The sequence below is a fragment of the Sinocyclocheilus anshuiensis genome, unplaced genomic scaffold (assembly GCF_001515605.1).
Source record: "Sinocyclocheilus anshuiensis isolate Anshui unplaced genomic scaffold, SAMN03320099.WGS_v1.1 scaffold893, whole genome shotgun sequence".
Taxonomy (NCBI): domain Eukaryota; kingdom Metazoa; phylum Chordata; class Actinopteri; order Cypriniformes; family Cyprinidae; genus Sinocyclocheilus; species Sinocyclocheilus anshuiensis.
The window spans coordinates 817768-833306 of record NW_015555766.1 but is presented as its reverse complement, the minus strand read 5'-3'; the positions used below and the strand labels follow the sequence as shown (position 1 = coordinate 833306).

The 15539-nt window shown below is 37.4% G+C and overlaps 1 protein-coding gene and 1 pseudogene across 1 annotated transcript in view; both read left to right on the top strand.

Annotated features, from left to right (window-relative positions):
• Window positions 1-1244, top strand: part of LOC107674161 (glial fibrillary acidic protein-like) — a 5883-nt pseudogene extending 4639 nt beyond the window's left edge.
• Window positions 1245-6960: 5716 nt separating this feature from the next.
• The window catches only part of LOC107674162 (potassium voltage-gated channel subfamily H member 6-like), a 45489-nt gene continuing 36910 nt past the window's right edge, over window positions 6961-15539 (top strand). The window contains exons 1-2 of the mRNA XM_016468061.1: window positions 6961-7217; window positions 10753-10983. Of these exons, the coding sequence (XP_016323547.1) occupies window positions 7142-7217; window positions 10753-10983 (307 nt within the window). The 5' untranslated portion in view covers window positions 6961-7141. The remainder of the gene's footprint in view (window positions 7218-10752; window positions 10984-15539) is intronic.

Here is a 15539-nt window from a genome sequence, read left to right as displayed (position 1 = left end):
ATTGAGATTACCCATAAAACATAAAAACAAACCTGTGTGTGTGTGTGTGTGTGTGTGTGTGTGTGTTGTTAGACATCAGCTTGGACACTAAGCTGACTCCTGAGGCACATGTGAAGAGGAGCATAGTTGTGCGAACTGTTGAGACTCGTGATGGAGAGGTAAACACTAGGAGGCGCTCTTCATCAATCTTTAAAAAAAAAAAACCGTTTTTGACATCCACTTTACATGAATACACACTTACTTCTTCATCAACTGATGGTAACATTTCCCCCCCAACAATCTCACAACAGAATTAAATGGTCAATTCTTTCAATTATTTATTAATTGATTCATTCATTCTTTCATACATTGCATTACAACAGAGGTGCCCAAAATCAAACTTGAATGAGGATCATGGGCCAAAAGTAAATGCTGCATTATATCCAACACTACATTATTTTAGTAACACTTTACAATAAGGTCCCATTAGTTAACATTAACGCTAGTTAATAAAATATAAAAATAAAAACTATTCATTGTTAGTTGATGTTAGTCCATTAAATAATATTAACAGAACTTTACATTTTAATATTGTGTTTGTAAATGTTAAAATTAACATTAACTAAGTTTAATACATGCTTTAGAAGTACTTTTTTGTTAGTTCATGTTAACTACTGCAGTTAATGTTTCAATCAAATTCACTTAGATTCTCTAGATTTCAATGCAAACAAAAAAATCAATTATAAATGAAGATATGCTTCAGTGTCATTTTTGTCTTCTATTTTCCCCCACTACTATGGCATGGTGGGCCAAATGAAAGGTCATTATAACTGATTTATATGTAAATCAGCCAATTTTAACCCTGGGCATCTCTGCATTACAGATTTGTTTATTTATATTTTTTTTATGTGTGCATTGTTTTCTGTTTTAACTAAAACGAACCTATGCAATCTCTCTTTCAAAGATTATTAAAGAGTCCACTACGGAGAGGAAGGATCTGCCGTAATCAGTCTTAGACACGGGATTGGATGCAACTGAAGAGTTCATCACTAATGCCTCTGGATGCTGTGATCAAATATGTGATTTTTTGCCAACTTTCCCTGCTCATTCTCTCCTAGTGTCTATAGTTCCTAGGAACTACAGTATATTCAGTTATATTAGCCACTATACGCAAGAAGCAATTACGCTTTGATCTCTTTCTCTCCCTGGGATTCTCTCTTTATCTGTTCTTTATCTACACCCTTCATGTAAGTTGCATGATATTAGACTAGTCTTCACTGATTGTGCCATAAAAAGTCATGGTTGGACAAATGAGAAAGTAAAAGTAGAAAGTAGAACAAGATGTAGCTAGTGGTCAGAGCGGGTGCACGGGGAACATAGTTTCTTTGTCAAGCACAAACTGTTGAGATTAAATTCTGAAATGTATTGTATTCTTTAAGTAGATAAAGAAGAACAGGATTGGAACTGGTAGATTTTGAATCTGAATGGTCAGTGTTAAGGTAAGGCAGAAGGAAACTGTAACAGCAAGATCTTTGTGAGAGTTTTAAAGGGATGATGGATTTTGTCAGCGGTGCTATATGAACATTTTACCCCACATTTTCCTACTTTCACTGTGTATGCACAATGTTTTTGCATAGTAGCTAACTAAAGCATCTCTTTGGACCCAGGTTAAAATGCTTTAAAATGCTTGTTGACTGCTAATTGACCTGTAGAAAACATATTAATGGTAAATTTTAATCAACAAAAAACATTATCTTACTGAACTAATTGTTATGTAAACATCTGATATGATTGTCCGACTGATTGTCTTAAGGTACAGTCACCTTTACCATTGATCGGCGAAATTTCTGCAAATTCCACTCATTTCATTAGGAATTTGTGAGGAGTTCCTCATGCAGATTGTGCTTAGGTTTGTAACATGAATGCACTGCGCTGACCAACAGGAAGCTGCTTGGTTTGAAAGTGACTTCTGTGTGACCTTCATACTTTATGCAAAATTTAGCTGCAGTTTGACTAATGTGACCATACCTTTACTAAAAAAAAAAATCATACTGCCAGGTAACACTGAACTATGACACTGAACACTGAATACACTACTGTCACATATTGAATTGGACGTCACTTTATTGTGGTGGCTAATATTGATACTAATAAAAAATAATTTTTAGCATGTAGCATGTGTTCTGTTTATAAGCTTATCCACCTTATTTTGCAATGCGGAAGCAAGCTATTTTCTGTGAATATGCGAGACGTCCGATTAGAAGGACGACAACTAAAAGAATAGTAAAGTGCAGTAAACAGTTAAACTTTTTGTGCTACAAACCAGTGTGTTTATGATTACGATAATACATTTAAATTATATGATAACAAATACCAGTTTTCAATATGAAGCAGCATAACTGACTGTTTTTGTAAAGCTAAAATAAGTGAAAAGCAGATGACACATGAAGTCTCGCACATTCAATTTACAAATGACCACATCTGCTCTTGCGTTAAAAATAAGGTGGATAAAAGAGGACTTCTCAACACAACCTCATCCGCATTGCAGCTGATGCATTCTGACTGACTAATAATGACTTAAAACTGAACAAAATAGGAAGTGACAGTGGTCTTCTGTCACATGTGAACATGTCAAGGGGGCAGAAGGTTAGAGTGACAGGTATGTGTGACAGGGTCACAGATAGAGTGTGGATCCCACACTTGGTTAGAGGGGATTACAGGCGCTGTCTTTTTAAGGGTATGTTGATAGGGCAGTTAAGTTACTGTAGAACTAGGTTTGCTCCTATATAAGGTTTCTATGACCTGGATATCAAGATAATGAATCCCTCCTAGGTAGAGCAAGCGTAATGAAATTCAAAGACAAAGAACGTTCTCACCCTGAAATCTTGAAATCTCTCACTCTCAAGTACATAACAACATCTTCTTTGTGGCCCGTGTAAAGTCACATACTCATTCTAGGTCTAGAAAGGGTATATGATATCAGGAGTATTCAATATTCAGATGCAGAAGTGAGAATTTATATAATAAATACAGAACTCCTTTCATTACTTGCAATATCAGTGAATACTTAGGGGGCAATGAGATTAAAATGCATAAATTCAAGGTGACAGCATTCTGAATAAAGCTGCATTCAGACAGCATTCTGACATGAAAAAAAGAACACTCTTTACATTAATGTCGCATTTTCCTTGTTAAATTGCATTTGGGTAGGCTAACTTATCTAATAGTAACCTATAAAAATGAGGATAAAAACTCAATAAAGACATGACTGGGGAATTCCGATAAAGAGAGAATACATTTTTGTTTTCCTAGTGGCACAGCAAGTAAGAGCAGCATTTTTATTGATGTAAAGATGCACTGACATCGAACTTGACGTTCAGTATGTGGGTCAATGGCATGCTGATTCATTAGCCGATCTGAAAGATTTGTCAAACGGATTCAGTGTAAATTTGTCTGTCTTTTTGAACACTTAATTAAAATAACCGACTAAAAAGAGTCATTCATTTGTGAATTGGGCTGCATAGGCCAGTTTTTGCATGCCATTTTTGGAAAGTCGTGGAAACGCAATTGTTGGAGCAAATTAAAATGAAAAAAAAAAAATACTATTTGCTATAGTCCGCTATGTACCTTTTTAGAAGTTAACCACACTATACTTTACTGCAATCCAAACTCAGAAATGTAAAAAGGGTCGATTCTCACACCTTCTGTGACCCACAGTTTGATCTGGGAACATTTTTTTGCCAGCTTGGTAGATATCCTTAAAAACACTGTGCCAACAAATGTCCTAATCAAAACTTATGAAATAAAATGTCATTTCAGAACATCAAACTTTGAGGTCACTAAAACATTTCACAGCAATGCTAGACATTCACAGAACGGGGCATTGAGTTGACAGAACTTGGCTTGAGTTGAGTCCTATGTGAAGAAATTGGGGCATATTGGATGAGTCATTTGGAGCGTGGCAACTCTGGAACAAGGGCGACTGAGAGGCATAATTACACGCTGTCCTCACTGATGTATTTTGGGTATTTTAATAATCTGAAGAACCTTTTTCCACTATAAAGAACCTTTTGCGCAATGGAAAGGTTCCATGGATGTTAAATGTTCTTCAGGGAACCAAAGATGCCAATAAAGAACCAATATTTTTAAGAGGAACAAGATCAATAGCCAACTAATATCAAAATCCCAGTGATTTCGAATAATTGTCAAACATCTGTTCACTACGTGCCAGCCTGAATCTGGTCTGTAAGACAGCAAGATAAAAACAAAGTTCCCTGGATTAATGAAAAGTGAAGGGAAGAGTGTTGGAAGACACATCTCTGCCGTGCCCATCAGACACCAACAGCACCACTGAAGGCTATGGACAGATATCAGGGAGGTTCTTCGGGCTGTAATCAAACATCTTCTCCTATTTAACCTCAGTCTGACCCTCTAGCGCCACCACCTCTTTACTCAGGCACCCGGAGAATCTGTGCAAAGCACATCACAATCAGCTAAGCCTGTCACAGTGTGTCAGACCACTCCATTTCAGTCGGTTCATTCACACACAGCTTAGACTGCTGTAGCCAGCAGTGAAGCATTTATCTCCTGTTAAAAATGAGAATCACTTAAGTGAGCTTAGTGTGGAAGGTGAGAGGGACAGAATATTACTGGATGTATGTATGTGGAACATATTTCATGTGAGTCAAAACGTAGCTGTCATTATGATCAAACAGATTTTGTCATAGGATAATGCTGTGAGATCAGATGTTTTTCTCCAAGTCGGTCCTCTCCGGTGTGTATGTATATGGTTAGGAAGAAATCAGTTTTGGGATACTGGAAGTATGTGGGACAGATAAAACACTTCAGTAGCGGTGTTCTCATTTGGCTAGTCACCAACGGGAGATTTTCCATTCTGGGATCTTACTGAAACCACTAGAGAAGGTGACAGAGAGAGATCACACTGTTATTTAGTCTGATGAAGAGACTATTGATGTGTTTTTATAATACTTCACATAGCTGATTAATTTAAATTGAAAGAGTGGTGCATATGACTTTAGTGAGTTCATTAAGCTCAATTAACTGGGAATGCACAAAAATGTAAGTGACCAAAAAAAATTTAAAAATACATATACAGTATATATATATATATATATATATATTAAAGATATATAGTATCACCATATAGAAAACCAGTGAGTGATACTGATTAATGACAGAAATAATTTTTATGTGTAGCACTAACAAATAGGTAGATAACTATTCAAGTCACAATCAAATACAATAAACAGACACATACACACTTTTAATCTAGTATTTATTCTGTATGTATGCACAGGATTGAAAGAGAACCCGTAAAGTTTTATATTAAACCGTAAAGTATTTTATATTAAAATGACCTACTACCAATGTTGTGTTTATGCAGGCTTATTTAGAATGTAAAACAAATGACAAATTCTATTATAAAGATTCCTATAAATTCACCTATGGAAATCCATTAGGTCTATGCATTGTACTTTAATTTTTTTCCACGTATATTTATCTTTCCAGAAAAGGGAGGTGTTGGCAGTGTTATCTGTTCGTATCTTATCTTTGAACCTCTTGAGTTTTCTTTTATCTAACTTTAGGGCTGTACCATGTACCATGCAATGTTTTCCACTACATCTACTTACTGGACGCATTTGATGTCAGTATCATGTCTATCTGTCATTGCCGGTAAGAGTTTTGTAATGTTTTTTTCTTCACATTTCCTTCACATTTTTAAAACGCCGTATAATGTATTCCGTAACAAACTCATACCGTGCCACGGCAGACACATTTATTTATGGCCTAATTAGTCAGTTAGTTAGTTAGGCCCAGTCCTCTAATTTGATTGGCCGAGTGGACGTTTCACCGGATGTCCGGATCACTCCGCTTGTGTTCATGGGCGTTCCACGAGCGGTAGTGGGGTTTACATGGAGCACGGAGCTCATTTTTTGAAAGTATCTGTGTTGTCCGCTGCGAAGTTGTATGATGACGCAGATTTCTCTTTCAGGGCAGAGTTGTATGCTTTTGTTTTCAATAACTAACGGGGGTCTTTCTACAATCACTCTGGGAGAGGGGTTTCTCTTAGTGAGCAATTAGAGAAAAACGGAAAGCAAACAGGATTCCAGACCGACCTTTAAATCTGAGTTGCTTGGTGACAAAGCTGAGCTCTTGAGCTTTATTGCGTTGTGTACGAACTGTTTCTAGAATTGTTGTATAAAAGTCCTGCGGTACTGAATATCAGCATAGCCATATTTGCAGGCTCAGTACTTATTTGTAGGCTACTTATATGTTCCTGTGGCTCAGCGGTAGAGCATTGCGTTAGCAGCGCAAAGGTTGTGGGTTCAATTCCCTGGGATAACACATACTGATAAAAAGTGTATAGCCTGAATGCACTGTAAGTCGCTTTGGATAAAAGCGTCTGATAAATGCATACATTTAATTTAATGTATGTATTTCCATACTGCTATAAATTACCTTAAACGTAAACGCTATTACAACAGTTAAAGGTTGCCTACTCTACTGCTGTGTTTAGTGGAAATGTTTTGGTCGTTTGTGGACTGTATCCCACTAGTACATAGCCTACCTTTCAGAGCGATAAACGCTCTCTGAGAGAGAGAGAGAGAGAGAGAGAGAGAGAGAGAGAGAGAGAGAGCGCATCTGCCTTCTGTCAAACGTGACAGCTGTGTCCACTGCCTCCCCTGTGAACTCAACGTGCCATTATTCCACAACGAGCTTCATCAGCCAAGCCGCACGTTGCCTCTGAGGTGTCGGGCGTCAGTTGTGCTGTCTTTGGCTGTTTTTCTATTTTTGTTTCAGAATATGTTAAGCCTGATTTCGGGGAGCGCGTCAGTGCGTTATTGCGCGCAGCGACATTTCATCCGACGGCGCGAGAGTCTCAAGTCCCAAAACGGCAAGACATTTGCTTTCATTCAAACGCGCTTTCTTTTTATTTGCATTTCAACTCGGCGACTTTTCACTTTCTCGAGGATCCCACTGGCATTCTGGTGTCATTTTTGTTTAATTCCTGGACTATAAAGACGTGTTTCCTTCGCAATGCTTTCGACTTCTATATTATCTTCTTCTGTCTTGCTCGCTCGTCCTTGAATAAGAGAGAAAACCAGAAGAAGAGGGCTCTTGAATCTGTCCACGCGTGAAAATGCCTGTACGCCGGGGACACGTCGCTCTCCAGAACACCTATCTGGACACCATCATCAGGAAATTCGACGGGCAAAGTGAGTTTCAAAACTTTTTATTTTCTTTCTTTAGGTTGGAAGATATTTTATAGCCCAGAAACATGTTATTTTAGCCTAAAACATTAGATATAGTATTGTTTGTTGATGTTATTGTTTATTGATCATTTGGGGTCGTAATGCGTAAACTGTCAGGGAGGGGCCATCGGAAGTGTGGAGGTCAGTCATGTAAAGTAGCATATCGGTCTGAGATTTTTATTTGCATGGCACTGTTGATCATCAGGTGAGAGCAAAAAAAAAAAAACACCGCCTAATTTTATCTACATTATACAAATGCAGTGGAAAAAAACGAATCTTTCATAAATATGGAAAATTGCTAACAACCATCTGTCCTTCTGTTTTTCCATTCTTCTTGTGTCTCGTGCACCTGCTTTGTTCATTCAATCATGTTTCCTGATTTTACATTTTGGAAAAATGTGTCATCACACATAATTACATAACCTTATGATCAGTAATATCAGTTTTGATCTATCATTAGTTATTTAAACATTTCCAATGTGTAGCTACACCACATTTGTCCTGTACTATGCATGAACCTTAGCACTCTCTGTTTAAAAGTCTACAGGAGGAAGCATATTAACTCAAGGTTTCCAAGTGTTATGTGCAAGAGCTCTTTGACATTATCCAAATCCTAACCTCTACTCTCAAGCTAAATTTATCTAGTCTTACTAAATCCAGAACCTGGCCTATGCCTGCTTTATAAGGCCCTCAACTAGGGTTCTTCCAAATAACAAAGGTTACATTATCTTAGTAAAAGTTTCTCTTTGTTTCATACAACTGTAAATATAGGTTTTAGCAGGGGTTCAAACGTTTCAATAATAATACAAATAAGCTAGTGTGCGTTTTTCGGCAAACAGCTGCTAACTACTAGCAATGAGGAGGTAACCATAGCAACAGTACTCCGCTCGAGCGCTTTTAATTGGGAGGGTGGTCCATCCATAAAGTATAACAGATAGGTTAGTATTGTCATTATGTGCTACTTTGTTATAGGTTTTTAAATCAAAAATATGTGAGAGAAATCTTTAGTGTTTTCTTTAAAAAGTCTCACATAAATGACGTTTCATAATTGATGGTGCTATTGGGGATAAATTGCAGTCCTATGCATTGCATGAAACGAACAGATTTAGCCCTGAAAATTAACTTTACATTTACACGTTATAGATATTTCTTTTTTTAAAAATCTTAAAAACATCTAGTTATCGTTACACCTTTTAATCATGATCATTGCTTTGTCTTTGTTCCTGTATACTCTATTCATGAATCACAGTAGTTGCACACACGTTTGAATACTAAAAATATCTACAAAAATCTCTTTTTTATTCTTTAGTTTCATAACTTTAGCCTGCTTTTGCCCTACGTTAGCTGTTTTTTTTTTTGAGCACGTCTAATCATTTATGTCATAGTTTCTTCTCCCTCTTCTGGCATGTATTAGTTGTGTGTATTGCTTTTGCTATGTCTTCATCTTTTAAGTACACATGCATGTATATATTTGCCAGTTCATATATATATATATATATATATATATACATAACGTGACCCTGCTGCGCCTCCCTTCACTCCCTATCAGTTAAGGCTAAGTGTCATTTTTTGGCTGCTAGGCAACCATCTCATTGCATTGTGTTCTGTTCCTGAAGTAAAAAGGCGACAATGAGTTTGATGCAGGGGGGCATTAAAGTTCCTGTCACCAAACACAATTATCATTCAGAGATGGAGAAACAGTATTAAAGGGGCCATGAACTGCCTTTGTTTTTTGTTTTGTAGGCTACTGTTCTCTATGGTCCACTTATAATGTTATGAAGATTTTTACATAAAAACCATCATATTACATTCTGCTCTTTTCTGTGGATTATTTGAACCATTTTTAGATTTTCTCCTTCATCATTTGGACCGGAAACATTACAGAAGGATCACGTGACACTGAAGACTGGAGTAATGGCTGCTGATAGTTCAGCTTTGATATCTCAGAAATAAAATATTTTAAAAGGCTAATGAACTGCCTGTTTTTTATTTTGTACTGTTCTCTGAAGTCCATGTTATCAAGATTGTTGCATCAAAATACATCAGAATTTAGAAGTAATAGGCTATTTTCTGTCCTGTTTTGACTCCCCTCATCGGATCGCTCTGTTTGAATAGGCGTGGTGGAGTAACCAGTAAACGTTCACTGCTATGATTGGCTAACAGTTGTGTACAGTATGTTTTATGCATAAATACTCAGTACATATGAAACGATCTGTAATAACAGACAAAGCAATAGTGACCACGTAATAGAAATAGTTATTCACTCTTGTGTGGTGCGACATTACTGTCGGATCCAATATAGTCGCACAGCATTGTCGTTTAGTTTTAATATTTCTGAAAATCCTGCATCGAATTGTGCCTTGTTTGTAAACGAATCCGCGGTAAAATGAAGTGAACAAAGGACCAAGTTCTTACTGACATGACACCACACAGTGTCTTGTTGTCTTTGGAGCCATCTTTATTGTTTGGTTTTTGCATAGACCTGCATTTGCCTCTCTCATTATTTTACACTATGCGTGAATCGGTGGGCGGGGCTAAACAGGCAGTGATGTCGAAGCAGGCGTTGATCTTCTCCTGCGGAGACGGTGTTTAGCCACACTATTACATCATAAATAATAATTCCACAAGCTGTCGTTTTGGCAGATTGGCTTCAATATAAGCGGTTTTTAGACTAATGAGAACGTTTTCAGGTCTGAAACTTACAGGATTTTTTTTATAGTACAGTGTGTGTCCTTAAAGGCTTATTATACCCTTTAATATATAGAATTTTTCATTTGCTATCTCTTCAGTTCAAAGCATAACCTCAAACCATCTTAAGAGCAAACTGTGTTGCTTTCCATCTGTTGAAGCTGATGTGTGAAGTTCTTGTTGCAAAAAATAGCACCGCTGTCAGCAGATTTCCTGTTTATATCAAAGCAGTCATCGTAAATACAGAAAATTAGTTGTAGTACCGTACAGGCAAAGGAAGTAGAAGGAAAGAAAAGAAAGTCATAAAACACACAAAGTCAAAAGCATCTCTAGATTAGCCAAGTATGTGGATATGTGTTCAAGGTTTTTTGTTTTTGTTTTTATTCATCTTTTAAACCTGGAAACTAGTAACTCTTAATAAGAAAGTTCAGTTACACAAATGTAAATTTGAATGTTTTGGCCAACAAATAATAATAATAATTTATAATAATAATAATCATCATCATCATCATCATCTTATTATTATTATTATTAATTTTCAAGAGGGTTATGAACTATGCTAGAGAAGACATTTGTGTAACTGAACTTAACTTATTAAGAGTTTTTAGTTTCCAGGTTTAAAAGATGAAAAAAAACAAACAAAAAAATGCTTGTTCAGTGAGTGGCATGTTCAATTGTGACAACTTATCCCATAGACCTACAACATGCCCCTCAAAATGTCTGTGTGTGTTAAAATACTTTTTTTCCCAATAACAGTGGAACTGTTCTTTTTAATTAGTTTTTCTTAACCCTTCTTCCCTTACCCGACCAGATCGTAAATTCCTGATTGCCAACGCCCAGATGAAGAACTGTGGGATCATCTACTGCAATGAGGGCTTCTGTCAGTTGTTTGGTTTCTCGCGGGCAGAGATCATGCAGCAGTCCTGCATGTGTCAGTTTCTGGTGGGGCCGGGCACTATGAAGAGCGCCCTGGCACAGCTGGCACAGGCCCTGCTCGGGTCAGAGGAGCGCAAGGTGGAGATCCTGTACTACTCTAAGGAAGGTATGCTAGGCTTAGCAAGGATTTCACTCACTTTTTTCTTATATACCAAAATTTAGAGCTTGATACATGTGCCTGGTGTTTTGATGGACATGAGCAGATGCAAAACTTTGCACCCTCTCCTTTCACACTGACAGGTACTATTAGTTGTATGAGAAAGTCTTTCGGCATTGTGCTGACGTTCACATCATTACTATAGCAACCGATGCAGATACACCAGATACTGATGACTCTGTCTGAACAGCGCATTTCATTTCATCAATCATAAACATGGGTATGGAAAACCAAATCGGAATTATGCAGTGTGAATAAAGCCTAAATGGAGTTTGGGTCTATTGAATACCCATACGGCCTGTTTCAATAGGAAATGCATCAACACAGGAAAGAAATCTGTGTCTAACGATTTTTCCCATGTCTTTAACATTACCGTTCAAAAGTTTGGTGTTAGTAAGATTTATTTATTTAAGAAATTAATCCCTTAATTCAGAAAGGATGCATTAAATTGATTAAAAGTGGCAGTAAATACATGTATAATGTTACATATAAATGCTATTTCAAATAAATGCTGTTCTTTACTTTTATAAATGCTGTTCTAAACTTTATATTCATAAAAGAATCCTGAAAAAATGTATCACGGTTTCCACAAAAATATTAAGCAGCACAACTGTTTTCAACATTGATAAGAAATGTTTCATAAGCAGCAAATCAGCACAACTGTTTTCAGTGTTGATATTAATAAGAAATGATTTTTTTAACAGCAAATCAGCATATTAGAATTTCTGAAGGATTATGTGACACTGAAGACCGGAGTAATAGTGCTGAAAATTACATTTTAAAATATATTAAATTAATAGGAACCAGTTATTTTATAATATATCACAATAGATTTTACAAAATTGTATCAAATAATTGCAGCTTTTTTGATCATAAGAGACTTCTTTCAAAAACATTCAAAAATCGTACCAGCCCTGAACTTTTCAACTGTAGTGTACATAGAAAGAGCTGCCCAGAGATGTTACAAATATGACTTGCCTTTCAGGAACAGGTTTTTATTATGAACTTTTGAATAGTTACCAGCATTCAGGGGCGCCACTAAGGGGGGGGAGATTTAGGACGATTCTAAGGGCCCACGCACTTTTGGGGCCCCCAGAGATCTGTTTTATTAGTAGTAACAGTAGTAGTAGTAATGTAATAGAAATTATAAATGTATTTACCAAAGAGTTACAAATAAAACAAAATTACGGCTTATTTCTGCATTTTTATGAATGATCTCCCCCCGTTCACTGCATGGTTTCGTCCCGTCCTACGTAGCCTAGAGTCTCTGAGTGAGATCAGATGGTAAACTGTCAAATTAAGAGATGTCTTCGAGTTCGGAGCCGGGCGATTTGGTCAGTCGCACTTTTAAACACATTTTAGTTTTGCTATAGAAAATCTACAAATTCACACTGATTACATAGAGCAGCAGCAGATAAGCATAGAGAAGGGCGTGAGGTTGTCATGGCAGCCAGATACACTGCACGGGAATTACGGCTGCGCTTCTATTTTGCCACACTAAACTTAGCAATAAACACATTGAAAATAATACACAATAAACATGTCTGTCAAAACGATCTCAAAGGAGGCTTTTATTAAGCAAATCAAGGAGTGAATTACTCATCCACTGTTTAAAAAAAATACTTTAGCTGGGTTTCAACTGGCAGGGTCACAATTATGTTACATTATGCACAAAAATGTTCATACCTATGTGCATAGGAAGCTAGCAAACAAGGAATACAGCTGTTAAGCTAATAGTCACATTTAGCTTAAGATCATGATTGAGAAATGTTGGATACTGCTGGAAATGCTGCTATGGAGTATCCTATTTATTATTTTAGGATTTTTTTTGTTTGCCCCAGTGAAGCATTTCTATTAATATAACTGATTAAGTAGTCAAACTCATTCCATATCAGCAGAGTAGTGTGGTACAGAAAGTCTATGTCCATAAAACAGGTTCTGAATGAATTGTGTTACTGATACCTAATGGTCAAAAGCAATAGCAAAAGTAATAGGTCAATATTATTAAACTGCAGACAAAGATTTTGAATAGCTAGGTTGGCTTGTACACTGTATTGCCAAACGTATTGGGACACCAATGACTTGTACATATGCGTACAATCATTTTAGACACTTCCAAAACTGGAAATACAGTTTTTAAATACATGAATTATGTTTCCATCTTTGTTGCCACAGTTTTGGAAGTGCTTTTTCTGTTCTAAAGAAGGGGGTGTCCCAATACATTTGTCCATATGTATGTACAAGTCATTGGTGTTTGGTGATGAGTTTTTGGGTCAAGGTCTGCATTTAAAGTCACACCAGAGGTGTTCAGCTGGGATTAGGACTTGGCTTTCTGCAGACCAGTCAAGTTCTTCCACACTGACTGAATCAATATTTTATTTATTTTTTAACCTTGCCTTATACACAGCGGCATTGTCGTGTTAGAATAGAAAAGGGTCCTGTCCAAACTATTGGTATAAAATTAGAAGCACACTAGAAGATACCCTAGAATATCATTATATGCCTAAACATTAAGATTTGTACTCATGGAAATTACTAAAGTAGTTAAACCTGTTCATTAGAAGGGGGTGTCCCAATACTTTTGGCAATATAGTGTATGTTTGGTGCGGTGGGGGCCCAACCTCATATTCTTTCATAGGGCCCAAAATTGCTAGTGGTGCCCCTGCCAGCATTTCACTGTGTACACACCCAGGGACCATATCTACACATCATACTGTGATGTTGTGAGGAAGACATTTCTGAAATGAGTATTTCCCATCTGTTTCATTACATGGAGAGTAACTTTTTGGTGGACTGGCTTAATACAGAGACCAGCTGAGGGCCTGTCTGTCTTGCAGAGCTACCCATCTCTCCGGCTCTGTCGTCATGTCTTGGAACAGATGAATGGAGTTGCTGGCTGCACGTTGCTAAGGCAGTGTTTGTGCATGTGTAGCTCAGCTAGAAAGTAGACAGGTGTTCCTTCGGCCCAGGAAGCGGTGCACTGATAACATTACCATGACAACAGGACTCACACCCCTATCACAACGAATGCACTTAGCTCAAATGCACACATAGGCCAACATTCACACACTCACACGTGCCAGCGTCCCTCTGTTCTTTTTATCCATCACATATTTTTAGTGGATACAGTGTCTCGATCTGTGTCACAGTTGAGCTGGAGACTGAACAACACCTTTGTGTGTGTGTGTGTGTGTGTTTGTGTGTGAGGGCAGGGTCTATATTTAGAGTGGTTGATGGCCTGCTTTAGTCAAGAGGTGAGGGGGGTCTGGCTGACTTTAATCATGCTGTTTTTTTCTGTCCTCCTTCCCATCACTCCCTTCTCATTCCTGTGAGTCTCTCTCGCTGCTCTGCAGCCTCATTACTTTGGTTTCACGCTCTCGTTTGTCTCCTTTATTGCCTTTCTGTTCATCGTCGTGTCTGGGTTAAAAGTACAACACATGATGTTTTGATTTCTCTTGAGCAGTGTGTCATAAAGAGAGTTTATCATTAAATCCTCATAGCCAAAATATAAGTGACCTCTGAATGTTCTCGGTGCATCTGTGTGTTTGTCTGGGAGGTTTGGAGAGCAGGGAGTTTAACCAATAAGAAATTATCCTCAGGGGTGAAATCACTTATACAAGAACCAGGTGTGGATGTAAAAAGACAGAACTGCTGTCATCTGAATCAGCAGATTGGCTTTATTTTGAAATAAAACGTTCATCTACACTACTGTTCAAAAGTTTGGGGTTGGTATTATTTTTGAAAGAAGCCTCTTATGTTCACCAAGACTGCATTTATTTGATTAAAAACACAGGAAAAACTGTAATATTGTGAAATATTATTACAATTTAAAATATCTGTTTTCTATTTGAATATATTTCAATTGAATTTTATTCCTGTGATGGCAAAGCTGAATTTTCATTACTCCAGTCTTCAGTGTCATGTAATACTTCAGAAATCATTCGGATATGCTGATTTGTTGATCAAGAAACATTTCTCATTTTTATCACCAATATAGTGAAAACAGTTGTGATGGTTAATATTTTTGTGGAAACCGTTATACAATTTTTAAAGGGGTCATATGATGCAATTAAAATTTTTCCTTTCTCTTTGAAGTGTTACAAGCTCTTGGTGCATAAAGAAGATCTGTAAAGTTGCAAAGACTAAAGTCTCAAATCCAAAGAGATATTCTTTATAAAAGTTAAGAGTCAACAACGCCTACCTAAAATGGCTCATTCTTCATATGTGGTTGCCGCAAGCCCACCGGCCGCTCCTTCGTCGAATCTGCCGGCTGCGCCGTTCTCAAGCCCGCCCACCGTCGCTCATTCTAGCCGCCGTGTGAAACGACTTTGTTTTGCCTTCCAAAAGAGGACACGACTAGAAATCAGTGGTTAAGTTGTATTCACAACACTGTTCCAGAACAGTTCAACCCAAATATTCAGATGTGTACAACGCATTTTATGGAGGACTGTTTCCTGATCCTGGTAGAGTAGACTACAATGCCGGCTGTTCTGACTCACAGACTG